At 40.0% G+C, this 14,021-nt stretch overlaps 1 protein-coding gene across 4 annotated transcripts in view; it reads right to left on the reverse strand.

The window, feature by feature from the left end:
• Window positions 1-270: 270 nt before the first annotated feature.
• Window positions 271-14,021, reverse strand: part of stard8 (StAR-related lipid transfer (START) domain containing 8) — a 40,768-nt gene continuing 27,017 nt past the window's right edge. For 3 of the 4 annotated variants that reach the window (XM_052592672.1, XM_052592670.1, XM_052592673.1), the window contains 12 exons: window positions 12,457-12,538; window positions 10,243-10,306; window positions 8,679-9,967; window positions 7,500-7,673; window positions 6,373-6,532; window positions 6,087-6,285; window positions 5,749-5,959; window positions 5,387-5,498; window positions 5,015-5,236; window positions 1,892-2,109; window positions 979-1,155; window positions 271-893 (listed from right to left, as the gene is read on the reverse strand). In XM_052592672.1, coding sequence (XP_052448632.1) covers window positions 776-893; window positions 979-1,155; window positions 1,892-2,109; window positions 5,015-5,236; window positions 5,387-5,498; window positions 5,749-5,959; window positions 6,087-6,285; window positions 6,373-6,532; window positions 7,500-7,673; window positions 8,679-9,967; window positions 10,243-10,306; window positions 12,457-12,538 — 3,026 coding nt within the window. In that variant the 3' untranslated portion in view covers window positions 271-775. The remainder of the gene's footprint in view (window positions 894-978; window positions 1,156-1,891; window positions 2,110-5,014; window positions 5,237-5,386; window positions 5,499-5,748; window positions 5,960-6,086; window positions 6,286-6,372; window positions 6,533-7,499; window positions 7,674-8,678; window positions 9,968-10,242; window positions 10,307-12,456; window positions 12,539-14,021) is intronic. The other variant, XM_052592671.1, reaches the window with a different exon arrangement.

The following is a 14,021-nucleotide window of genomic DNA, read 5'->3' on the forward strand; positions in this document are numbered from 1 at the left end:
ATGGCTGACACAAATAAATAAAAAAGGTGCTAGTGGAAAAAGGAAGAATAGGGATTGAGGTCACAAATATAACTGATGTAGAAAATTGTCAGACTGATTCAGTTTGGCCTGCATTAGATTATCATGAGCTGTAGAACAGAGAATATGTCTGGAGTCTCTATGATGTCTGTTGAGTTGGACTGATGATGCACCGAATGCAAAGTACACAGGGAGCTCATATCAACCCCCCCCCCACCCCCATGTGTCTTATGACGTTATATATGTTTGGTGATTGACAGGTTTTCTTTGCAAGTTCTGCATTTCTGTGCAAGTAAAAAAGCAAAACTCGCTTACATCTACCCTGAGAATGAATGAGGTGTCTGACAAACCACACCGGATTATGAGAAAGAATTTAAGGCAAAGAAACAGACACGCTGCTTAACACAAACAGATATGAACACTCACACAAACAAAACACACATACAAGATTAGACGCAGCGTCAACAGTATGATTGTGAGCTTAAGCTTTTTCACATTAATCATCCATGGCTTTTAAAACCCACAACAGGGGTTTTTTTTTGTTTTGTTTTTTTGCATAGTCCAACTACTTCACTACACAGTACTGTCTTCTTTCTCATTAATTCCCAAACCCGTTAACCAAGCGGTTTAAAACCTTCTCTACTATTCTTACTTTTCCATCTTCTGACTTCCACGGTCACCCTGGATTCACAGCAGTGCTCTCACAGTTCTCATTCTTTCTCATACACGACAGTCTTAAGATTTAACCCCGTTGGGTTCAGAGTTTGGTCTCCGGTCCTTGTGCTCTCAGAACAGGGAAAGAACTGCGTATTTTGGCAACCTCCATTGCGCACAGATGGCCGAACACTTTATTATACCAATCAGGAGAGCGCCCCCTGTGGGATACAAACATGTAAGATTCAAATTAATAACGGACCTTTTAAATGAGTGATGTAGTGAGCCATCTGTAAAGTGTGTTACCGTAGGTCAGCTCTGCAGTAGTGTGTGAGCCGAGACCGCCCCATTCCACATGGCTCAATAAAGATGCGTGATGTCAAGAGCACAGCCCGTAGTCCTCCCTCCAGCTGGACGTTATCATGATCCACAGAGGAAGACACAAGAACACACACTCCTTTTGGAAGATCACTACACCAACGTCTGCAACACAAAACGCTACATTTAGATCAGTGGGTCACAACCTGGAGGCCAGGGCCCACTAGTTCCCCTTTTCTCCACCAGAATAGATCATGTTCTGGATTGTCGGCCATGCGAACTGAAGCTGCGTGTTTCCACAGACTTGAGAAACGAACGGTGACACAACACTGCTGTGTGTTGTTTACCTCACTATAACCAGTCAAAAAGCAAACACTGCATGTCCTGGGAGCGATTCTAGTGAACTGACAGCTCTCATAACTGCCGGTACTCTCTTCAGTCCTGGCTGGAGTGATAACAAAATTGAAACTGCTGATTCAATCGCTCTCACACAGTGGCACAGCCCAAATCCGTGCCTCCTGGGATATGGCCCAGAACACGCTTTTCATTCAGTGAATGCTTCAAGAATTGGTAAAAATGACTAAAAAGGTTTCAATGAATAAATTACTAAAGTAACAAAACAAACTTTGAAACAAATATTATATTAAAGATATATTAACACAAAATCACAAAAATAATAAAATCCATCGCAATAACTTTAACGGAAGGAAAAAAAAAAAATCACACCGTTCTGAAATCACAAAATTAATTTGTGGTTTATTTATATCAATTTGAATCCGAAAACGTGTACTTTTTCAAGATTTTTCTGCTATGGCTCAGTTGTTAGTTATGGACGAAGAACAATAAAAAGCAAACTGATCACAACTAAAAAAAAATTGTAGTTTTTTTTCCAGCTATGTACCTGAGCACTATGAAGTTTCTGCGAGGATGTGGAGCCATGCTGTCTGTGATGTAATGGAAAACCTCTGTGTTGTTTTCCAGAGTCTCAATGACTCGACTGTGAAGAAGGTCTTCATCCCACAGGTGGCGCTCTCGCAGAACACGCTGCAGCACCACAGCTGGCGGAGCCTCGATCTCCACCGAAACGCGCCATAAACGCATCGGGTGCCCGTCTCCTACCTGCACACAAAATCGCATTAGATGTTAAGGGTCATGCCAAAACTACAATAATGAATTATAGCACACGATAATGCAGATGACTTTGAAAGTTCTGGAAGTGGTTCTGTAGTTTTTGGAAACACTAGAAAACTATGAGCTGATCAGAAGAGCATATCTGTGCATGTCTCACAGCGGACCACCACAATGAACTCTTTGGACTGATCCAGAGACTGAATCTAAGAGAAACCATTTCAGCAGGTGAGCTCATGGCAGATGGTTTAAGCCCCGGTTTGTGCCAACAGTTCTCATGGTGCTTGAGCGTCTGATATTTTCAGGTTAAATCTAAGGAGAGACAGTAGACTGCTACTGCCACAAGCATTAAATCTCCTTCCCCTGAGTGTAAGTGACAAGAGACAAGTAGAGTACATCTGTCTACTGTGGGCAGGCATGCATTAGTCTCCATGACTGATAGTAACTGTCCTGGTCTGACAAACAGGAGAAAAAAAAAAAAAAAAAACAATTCTAACAATACGACTCAAAATTCAAATCAATTTTCAATGCTTTACAAAATAAACGGATGGAATTAAAATGATATATTTTATAAATGAATTCTTTACATGCTTCTAAAAACGATAAACAATCCTCAGTGAAGTTGTTTGTGTCTCTACTGAAAATGTCTAGCATGACTGAAATTTGATAAATCAATACATTTCACACACATAAACCTCTTTTCTTTTTATTTTGACAATTTGTTGTGAATCAGTTGGCAGGACTGGGAATCTTTCTCGAGAGATCATGAACACTGGAATTATCAGAATGGATTGGCATCAGCAAGAAGATAAAAAAAAAAATATCTTTAAAGTGTTGTCATGTATTATGTAGTATAATGATATTAACATTTTATTTGCTTTTGCTGTTCTGCAAAGTTTTATTCTGCAAAGTGGTTCTGCAAAATTGTTGCTTTAATCTGCCCTAAAACTGTATAACAGAACTGTAAATAACATTCAGAGCGAACACTTAAAGCATATTAACAGCACCTCCCATACGGATGTGTTTTATTAATGAACCAGATATCCCAGATAAATTCTGAATGTCTAGAAGAACAGCCAAAACCCATTAAGTGATTTCTGAACCCAGAGGCGTGTTTAGAGTTTTGGGGGGCCCAAGCAAGCCCAAAAGAGTGCTCATTTAGAAAGATAATGATAAATTCTCACATGTTCACGCCTCATTTCTTTACAGAGGATGATTTTGTATTATAAATGTTCTGCTTATTAATCTGAAGAATTTTTTGTGCTCTCTCCCGTCCAAAGACAACAGAATCCCCTAATATCTTACAGGGGCTTTGTCCCGTCTCACTACTATCACACAAAGTGGAGCAGAAATGTCATCAAAACATTCGTAGTCTTGAAAACCCCATAAAGCTTTGGAAAATTCATAAAATTCAGAATAATACATCTCTTTTTTTTCAGGGTTAGGATCTCTTAACTGAGAGATCTCATCCTGTTTATTGTATTATAGTGACTATTTAATATAACATCTACATTTTTAATAAGGTTTGACAAGTTGCATATTAATTGTATGCAGTATACGAACCTGAAAGCATATTAAATTTTGTGTGTATTTTGTTTCTCTCCATTATAATGTTTTAGATAAGGAAGTAGTATTCGCTTGTTAAGTCTGACGTCACATAGCACGAGAAAACAACAAAAGATGCTAATATAAACTCACAATGTGATAGAAAACTAGCGAAAAAGTTATAATCTTAACCTTTAACTCCATACCGAAGTCCCAGATAGGCAGACAATGAAAATATAAATATAAAAAATATATATATAAAAATTATTTGTGTTTGGGGCGCTGTGAGCAGGGACAGTGTAGTTTATACCGTAAGTCTGAAAGCATTTAGCTTAAATGATTAATATGAATAAACAGTGCTCATAAACGGCTGCTGAGGTCGTATTCTCAAGTGAAGCGAGTTGAGGCTTGGACTCAGAAACAGCGCTTCTTACATCATCACTTAACAACCGAATAGGTACGGGTTCCAAACATAACCCTGAGCCCTGCCCTGGTTACATGACATTTTAGCAGTGACTTTCTCCTTTTCCAGGGCCACTCTGAAGCTGTAACTGATCAAGGACGCTTGAAACGGTTTCATCCAGTCTCTCCAGGCCCAGTCACTGAAACCTGTAACCTTTATGCATAGTCACTTTGTTGAGGACAGCCTGCTGTAGGAAGATTTACAGCTATGCCATGCTCCTTTCCATTTCTTAATAATGTCTAAATTGATTTAACCACACTCTGATGGATATTTAGTGACTTGGAAATGTGCTCATGTCCATCCTAGCTTCATATCTTTCTTTTCCTCTTTCAGAGTGGCTGAGAGTGCTCCTTTTTTCTTCACAGTCCAAGAGCTGCCACAATATTGACTCCCCAAACAGCTGCAGGGATGTATTTATGCATAAATGCAACATATATAAAAAAAAGCTTTCTTAACCTTTTTTATAAATAAATAAATATATATATATATATAAAATTATTAAAATCCACTGTGATTCACTGCTGCAAACGTGTTGCACTGTTTCCCTCTAAAGTATGCCAATGTTTTAAATGAGCATTCCAAAGTTTACGAAATGTGAATGAAAATATATTTTTAAACACCATGTTATTGATCTTATTCTGCAAGAATCTTCTATGCATGTTCAATCTTATTTTTGTTTTGACCTTTTATTAATCTCTAATTTAGTCTGGTTAAATTGCAATGCCTCCCTTCAAACAACAACCTATAGAAAGAAACAAGTCCCTATCCTACATTTTTCTTCCAATGCGTTTCACTCAGATGTATGTCACAGTTCACTATGTGTGTGTGCGTGAGGCGTAAAGCTAAACTGCATCTAAAGGGCAGTAGTGCTTCTGTGAGAATCTCCACCTTTTTATAAGTCAGCTCAGTGTTGTCGGGGCCGTGGGCATGGTGCCAGCCTTTACTGCGCTCAGACGCCTCTCTGAGAAGACCCTGAATGTTGTCTTCTAGGTATACCCGGTAATCCACGGGCTCGCCGAGGGCATTCACCCCAAGCCCATGCAGAGGCAGCGGCTGAGCGTCAGCAGCCACATAAGAATTCCTAGACTGAAGCATCATTTCATGCGGGATCTGCAGAAAGAAAGTGTGACAGAAAGCTGATCAGCGCAAAAAAGAGCTGCTCCCCATTCCACAGATGAATCCTGCCACTGCTAATGCGGACAAGACATGATAAATGACATAAAATCAGAACTCAAACATCAACAATTTAAAAGTGGTTACCTGGAATAGTTTCTTGCATTCAGTGATCATGTGACTAAGACAGTGTGTGGCAGCCATGTTCTCAGTCAGCTCCTTGTGGTCTGGCTTGACTCCTCCCTTCCTGCTAATAAGCCTGTAACAAAACCCAACATAAACAGTGACCAAAGTAGAGAAAAACTGACGAGAAGACAGATGATTTTCATTCCATGAGGGATCAGGATGTTCACAATAGACTATTAGTTGTTTTGGAAAATTGAGCAAGTCATTTCTTATTCCATTCAGTTACATCCAGCCTTTTCCATTGACTTTATTATGTTAGTTCACTTTTTTCATAGGGTCCTTGGCTGGTCCCGCAATGAAGACAAAAGCTGACTCTCACACACCTTGGTGAAGCGCCATCTTTCTTGGAGGCATTCAGGTGCAGTATGGAGGGTGCGAGACAGACTGCCAGATTCTCCGCAGTCATTTGGTTTTCCTGTGCAGATGCAATGTCGCTGAGGAAATAGAGCAACGTCTGTAGAACCTCTCTGTTCTCATCTGGCAGCAGAATCACAGCTGCTTGCACGGCCTGTAAACGCTGCTCCGCTGGAACGACTACACACACACATACACACCGGGGAGTGAGCTGTAGAGCTGATTGAAGCAATGATGAGTTTGGCTCATAAAAAAATTAACTTGCAAGCATTAAAAAAAAATGTGAGGCTTTGTGTGTGTCACTTACACTGGTACGCATGCAGAAAGGTGTCTGTAAGTTTGGAGGTGAGCACGGGTTCAGGCAGATCCCTAAAGTACTGTTTAATCAGGTCAGCCACATCATAGGCTGATTGGCCCTGGTAGGTCACATGATCGGGGGAATTCTCATTGAGCTGCCTGAGGGCCTGGATTCGGGATTTAACCCCTGATTTCCGGAATATTCCCACCTGCAGAGAAGAATTGGAGATAAGACGCAGAAGTTTGGGGGGAGTGTGTTTATGTGACTGTGTGAGTGCCTTTGCTTCCATACACACCTTCTCTAGACACTGGCTGCGTAGGTATCTCATGGCCTCCTGGATGCTCTGAGGCAGAGGCTGACCAGTCCGCTGGACGTTTACGCTTGGCGGAACTCCGAACACGTGTTTATCTTTGTAATCTGGAACTTTGGAGCGCTTCATAAATTTTGGGACCACCCTGACCAATGACAGAGAAATAAAGGATTCATTATATTTGATTTCAATCTCCAGCACAAAACTTTGGAAGCATCCAATTATTGATGTAATTATTTACTGACTAAGTTTTATGTTTACATAGACAAATATACGGCTATGTAATATATTCATGTATAAATGAGGAAAGGAGGTTTAAAAAGCACACAGAACAAGAATCCAATAAATGGATGCCCAGAAAAAAATCCTGCAAGGTCATATCATTGCAAGATAAATTCAAAATCACCGCAGCAGGCTGTAGTGAGTGAGCAAGAGCAAATGGAATTGCAGTATGTATGTATAAACCCTGTGAAAATTGGATCTGTTTGCGGTCTGTGACACGGACGCTGGACTTTAACGGTGGGGTGTGGACGAAAGAGGAAAGATGATGCCTCCTCAGTCACTGGTGCAGAATGAAATGAATCATCTTTAGATCTGCGAGCCATGACAGTGTCTGATAGACCTATAAGCTTCTCATCATCAGAAGTCGTTTTCGGCAGCTGAAGTTTCAAATGGACAAATGCAAAAGTTATTTACACTCCGTTTCTACAATGCCAAATAGAAAATGTCTGGAGAACGGAGAGTGTGTGTGTGCATGTATATCTGCATGTGTGCACATAAACAGAACTGTAATTTTAGATCTGTTGGCAGAGGTGGATGGAATTAAATTTTCATAAGCAATAAAAAGCCAGCAGTGGAACAGATAGAGGGAGACTGAAAGATGCTGTCATTTACCACATCTGTCAGAGCTGATTTTACTCAACTGACTGTGTCATTAAAAAACACCTTTGGCAGAAATGAGATTTCCTGTGTCAGACAGAGCATTAATGCCACAACTGACCTTTTGAGTCAGAGAATGTGTCCAATGCATCTGCATTTTTGGGGAGAGGAACATGCCTTGAGGTACCATCTTGTGGGTTATTTAGAAAGTGTGTGACAATGTACTTTCTCACCAATTCCAGCCGTGTTTGCCGGTGTCTGTGTGTTTCTCCAGGATGGCGGTCAGTCGTAAAAGGCTGAATTTCTGCAGCAGGTTGAGTTGGGCAGCTGACTGCCTGTTGATTTCTAATGATGCTGAGGTCAAGCTCGGACGATGAGAGTTCTGGAAACTGTGCCAGCGCAACTTTCTGAGGATAGAGAAATGGGTGGAAGAAAGGGAAGAGTGAGGAAAAACAACAACAAAATCATGGACCGATGGATATAAAGGCAGGCACATTCACTCTCTTGGATGTAAGAGACGCATGTAAACTTCCTGAAATAGAATGTACCTGACAAAATACCTCTGGTGAATGATACCACAAACTGTAATTATGTTCTTGATAAAGTCTGATTTTAAGAAAAAGTAAATTTGCTTAAAATAGTAATGTGCCTGCCTCCTTCCCTCTTCTGATACGGACTCCAGTCAGTGTGTCGCTCTAAGAGCAGGTTTAGGGTGCACGAAACCCTGTAATGACACTGAGTGTGACCGGTGTCAATCTGATTCAGACACTCATCCATATGTTCTGGACCTGCTCTGCCTCTCAGTGCAATTTATGTGAATTGTACTCAATGCTTTTCTTTCCTTTCCTTTTTTTTTATGCACTTAAAAAAAAAAATTTAAATAAATGTTTTGTAATGTATCATAAAAACTAAAAATCATTAAAAAAAGAAAAAGAAAAAAAATGCATAAGTTATTACGTCTTATTTTCAGAATGTACATGTTTATGGGTCTTATCAAACTGGCAAATTTTTCTTGTTTTAAAGCATAACATTTAGTGAGGTTTACTGTATAAAAAAAAAAAAAAAAAAAACGCCAATAGGATAACTGTAATTACAAAAATAGATATATACAGTTATCTTGCACAATTTTGCTTTATAAAGTAGTAAATAAATCTTATTTTAAGAATGTTTAGATATCTTTTATTGCAAGTAAGATAAAAATCCACAGAAAAAAAAGTGGTTTTCCAGTGAACAGATTTGGCTTACCCCAGGGTTCTGTAATAGGTCCTGTAATCTTCATCAGTGATGAGATTTCATAAAGTGGAATTATGTTTTTAATAAGAAAAAAAAACTCCTTGTCTTGATAACAAATGTGGACAAGCTAGAATTTACTAAATGACTCTTACATTAATTTAACCATCAGTTTTACTCACCTGCTGGGTCTTGTGAGTGATGCCCCCACCCCTGAGTCCCTCCTCTCTCTCATTTCTCCTTCTTCTCCTTCATTGACAGAGTTTCCTGGACTATCATAATCGCTCACTGTTGTCCCAACATCAGACATTGATTGCTCATCATAGTTCAGACTGCTGGGCAAAGTTGTGTCCGCTGTGGATTCGGTCTCCACATTCGATTGGTCTTGTGTTTGAATGCCGAGTGAGCGCGACCATTCATCAATGTTTTGCTGTAGCCCATGTACATGCTGTAGAATGTCATCTAGATGCTTGAAAACTTTCTCTTTTCCAGGGTCAAAGATGTCACATGGATTGCCTGGTGTCTCTGGGACATTATCGTAAATGCTTCCAATTGAGCTTCTCCTCCCAAAACCTGAGAGAAAATCTTGCGACACACTGCGAGTAACACTTCCATCCAAAGACAGGTCTCCATCATCTCCTGCCCAGTCAACATGGTCAGGACTTTGAGAAACCGAGAGCGGACAGAGACTTTCTATTGAGAGAGACTTGGGGAAAGTTCCAGGCTTGTGGTCAAAGGGCAGGTGGACCAAACGATCCTCTTTCCTCTGACGGTTGACTTGATTGGGTAACTGGTAGTCTTCCAGGTAAAGGCATGATCTTTGAGGCTTGTGCACTGGCTCTTGAGTGCGTTCCTGGCTAATGTTACTGCGGCATATCGTATGTGACTTCCATGCCACATCTTTGGCAATTCTGCCCTTAATTTTAGTGGTTTGACCAGGCAAACTTGAATTGGATGTACAGTGCAGACCCGAGGGTGGCTGGTGTTGGGTTGCCTTTGAAATTTTCTTAGGAACGGTCGCTCTCTCACAATCCCGCTTCTTTACTGATTCCTTCCTCCTTAAAAAAGATCTAGATCGACGCTTCGGCTTCTCTCTTACAGACGGCAAAGATGAGGAGGATCCGGTGTCATCCTTTTCATCTTGGCCTGTTGAGACGCAAACTAGCGATGCACCCTCACCCACTGTGATGTCGCTAAAAGCTGCAACCTCTGGAGAAGTAGTTTGCCGTGCACTGTCTAAGCTCAAACTGCTAGCACTGAGGTCGGAGGTCAGCGAGGTGACTTCTAGGAGACTAATGTCACTCAGCACGCTGTCACTACTGCCTGAGGGTCGGAAGGTTGAGGCCAGGTTTCCAGGGGGGACAGGGGACGGTGAGAGAGTGCAGAGACGGGACCAAGTTTTACTCTCACGCTGAAATGCCCAGCGGGAGCTTAGGGCACACGAGTCATCCTCCTCCGAGTCCTCACTCTGCTGACAGTAGCACATAAACACGCACACTTAGATAATGAAAAGATTTCTCCATTTTTGAAAGTATTAAGAAGAAAATTGGCAAACCGAGTGTATCAGAATTCACTCTACTAAAAATAGTAAAAACCCAAGGGCATAGATGAGTTTTAAAAGGATTGCTAAAATTAAGTTTAAAAGATACTATCTAGTGGAAGTCAAAACTGATGAAAAGAGACAAGCAAAGAGCAATCACAGATCACATAATTGAATTAGAAGCGGATGGTGTGTTTTTTTTTTACCTGTTTACACTGGAAATGAACCTCTAAGCTCATCGCAGCACATTTGTTCAGGGTCGTTAGCCTCCTAAACACACACGTAGACACAAGGAGAAGAATATTTGAGTGCCGTAGGATTTTAATTCACATGATATCTGCTTGTATAATTCTTGGTTAGTGGGGCGGGTTGGCACAGTGGTTCAAATTTGTGAAAATACAAATCTTCACAAATATCGACATCGGAGAAAAATCTTTTTTTTGTAAAACGTACACCAAGGGAATAAATGCACAAAGTCACAAAACCAAAGACCAAATTACAAAGTGAAAGAGTGATGCAAATATGGACTATTTAGCTTAATTTGTTGTTATTCTCTCAGCAAGGTATCGAAGCCATAAGTTAATTCAGTAAGTGTGTTTTTCTTGAGGTTGACTGAGGTCTGATGATGCTCCCAGGTCAACTGCATAAATACCACACTTGACAGAGTGCTCTATGAGCCCATCTTTTCTAGAATAGCTTGAACTTGACACCACTCTCCCTCCATCTGTGCCCGATCAGCTCCAACATGACAGGACTTTTGTTAGAGGTAGAGAGGCATTCATCACCATGTCATTATCTGATTATCATTCTGCTTACAGTCGATGTGAGTGGCCTTGAAAGCATACATGTAAGTGATGTGTTCATGAGCATTTGGCCCTCTCTATGTGCCTGTCTAGGTGTATATGTAAGATGCTGCATTATTATCACATATATGAATGTCACCTCATGATTTATCTGTGAAAATCGTCAGAGTTGAAGTACAAACACTGTGAGAGGCAGAGAAATATAGCCCAAACCAGCCAATGTGAGCAAGAACTATCCATTTTGACTGATGGAGTCAATTCGCACCAATGATCACAGTAGTTAAACGCATAGGCCTAGTCACACCATAGTGTTTGGCAGGAGTGGCCACAGGATTTCTTTTGGACATAATGCTTTTTCTGCATGACGGACCAAAACTAATCCTAGAAAACAAACACACAAGAGGAGAGTGTGCTCACTGTGGTATTTGAGAAAGATGACAAAAGAGTGTGAGACTTTGTGCACATCAATATATTAAATGAATTACTCCGTAAATAATAATAATAATAATAATAATAATAATAATAATAATAATAATGAGTAAGATGACAATAAGAATAAAGAGCATTATCAATAGGTTAGCAAAGCGCAAATATCCACAAAATATTTTTGCTGTGTGCATCATTGGATTCGATTTTTTATGGTGTGCTTGTCTGCTGAATGCAAGCCGCTTTGGACAAAGCTATCTACTTAATTTAACATCTTTCCCCACACTCATACACCTAACAGAAGTTTCTGCAGCTGTCATTTGATGTTGTCGTCATATATTACATTTTACATTCAAATTAATTTGAATTATGGAAGTTGAATTAATCAATTAAATGTCCTCGTTTCTTTCATCAAGCGCCTGAGGCTGTTTTTAGTTTAGGATATCAGTTTAGTATTGTCACTAGCATTGAATCCAAAATTTTGGCAACAATCAAGCCGTAGGAGGCACACAAATATAACTGCATTTTCTTCACAGCTTTAAATATAGATAACTATGGACATGCGATGTGTATACTTTAGAGTTCTAGTATTTCAGATTCAGCTGTGTGTGTGTGTGTGTGTGTGTGTGTGTGTGTGTGTGTGTGTGTGTGTGTGTGTGTGTGTGTGTGTGTTGTGTGTTTCAGTTCTCGTAATTCTTCAAACCACCCTAATATTTTTTATCAGTAGCTAGCAGCCAAGCATAGTGTGTGTAACTAGCCAGTGTGGGACAAATGGTATTCAATCTCCATCTCTCTCTTCTTCTATCACCTTAGGACCAAGTGACAACAGTTGCACCCTGGGAAATATAATTTCCCCCTCTTTGTTTATTCCTTATCTTTTAGAAAAGGCCATTCGCTCCAATGTGACTTCTGCAGGTGTGACCGGTCACTTAATCACTTATTCCACATTGAGATGCGAAAAGAAAGAATAAAGCTGAGAATAAAAAGGAAATATACAGAACAATACAGCAAGGCCTGCTGACACAAACGACCCATCGCCAGGGTGATGAGAGATGGATAATAAAATGGCAGATACCCCCTCATGACATGTGACTTATATTATTAAAAGTATGTCATAAACACATTATTATGGATGGAATATTTTTAAAGCACTGTAATTAATATTTAAGTGAAACCGCAATGGTTTCTCACCTGCATAATGCCTTGAGAGAGTCGTGATCCAGAAACTCATGGTCTCTCCTCACAGCAGAGATCTCAATGGGGAACAGAGAGGCTGGGGGCACACAGGAAGCACCACAATTAATTACTTCATTCAACTTTATAATGGGGTTATTAAAACCTACAGAGAGCAAATGTAACAATCCAGTGGTCAGTAAAAGGGATAAAGAGGGAGGAAAAAAGGAAGGAAGATCACACAAACAACTTTAACCCTTACACAATGCAGACAAAAAGTGTTTGCATGTGGTTAACGAATGAACAAAATGAGAAAATCTTGACACTGAGTTTGAGTTGTCAGAGTATGTGCATTGACAACACTTATAACAAATAAACATTTGCATACATCAACATACATAAAACTGATATACATATTTCTTGTGTGCATTAAGTATTGTTCAATTTGCTTACTAGTTGCTTTATGCTGTGTTAAGGTGTACTTGAGTTTTATGGAAGGCAAGGCACTGATAAAATGAAAATTAGGCTATTATTACTATTTTTATTATTACATTCAAACATTTTGGCATCCTAAAACACCAGTGTGAGTGTGAACTAAAAGAAGTTTGACTTCGCTTTAAAGTCCAGGAAGTCAAAACAGCCGATGCAAACACTTAGAATCAAAATTTTCTTTCAGGGTGACAGAGGTCCACACCAAAAACTACACCTTGCTCTAAAATGGAACAGAGAGACAGAATGTGAGTGTGGTGTGTGTACACCTGTGTATTGTTTGTGTGTGTGTGTGTGTCTGTGTGTGTGTGTGTGCGCGTCAACAATGCTGAGGTGCCCCGTTTCCAGCTTTTGTTTCAACCTCCTTCCCCTCTGAGCTGCAGGTCCAACTAATGACAGTAGTGCAGTAAGATTGCCAGAAAGAACTCAGCTCACACCACAAGAACAAAAGAAAAACAAATCAACCTGCTGCCAAACAAAGTCAGACTTAAGTCAAACTAGGCATTTCTACAGTATGCAATACAGCATGACACATGAAGTGTCAGTGTGAATTTAAAAGCTGCCATTTCTTTTGTTTATCTGAGAACAAGAAGCTATTTGTGTCTCTTCCTCTCAAAATGTCTTGGTTATGAGTGTCCTTATCACAGGAGTTCAAGAAACACCAGCAAGTTTTCTTCCTTACACACAGTCAAACACTTCTTAAAGGGTTAGTTCACCCGAGAATGAAAACGTGTCCATCTTTTACTCGCCCTTGAAGCATCCTGTGTGTATGTGACTTTCTTCTTTCAGAATAATCCAATCAGAGTTTAAAAATATTAAAAACTGTCCTTGCTCTTCAAAGACTTTCAATGAGGTAAGCGGGTGTTTGTTATCAACAGTTCAGAAGACGTGAAATAAAGCGCATAATGAAACATCCCTCACATGGCTCTTGGGGGTGAATAAAGGCCCCTTCTCTGAAGGAAATATCCAATCAGTAGTGAACTCCAGACACTAATGAACCGATAACAAAAATAGAGCACCCAGATCACTTAAATGCATTTAAGCATATAAACAGTATAAAAAAAGTCATTTTTCTCTTTTGAAATGCAGTGGCT

Source organism: Carassius gibelio, chromosome A5, assembly GCF_023724105.1.
Source record: "Carassius gibelio isolate Cgi1373 ecotype wild population from Czech Republic chromosome A5, carGib1.2-hapl.c, whole genome shotgun sequence".
Lineage (NCBI taxonomy): Eukaryota > Metazoa > Chordata > Actinopteri > Cypriniformes > Cyprinidae > Carassius > Carassius gibelio.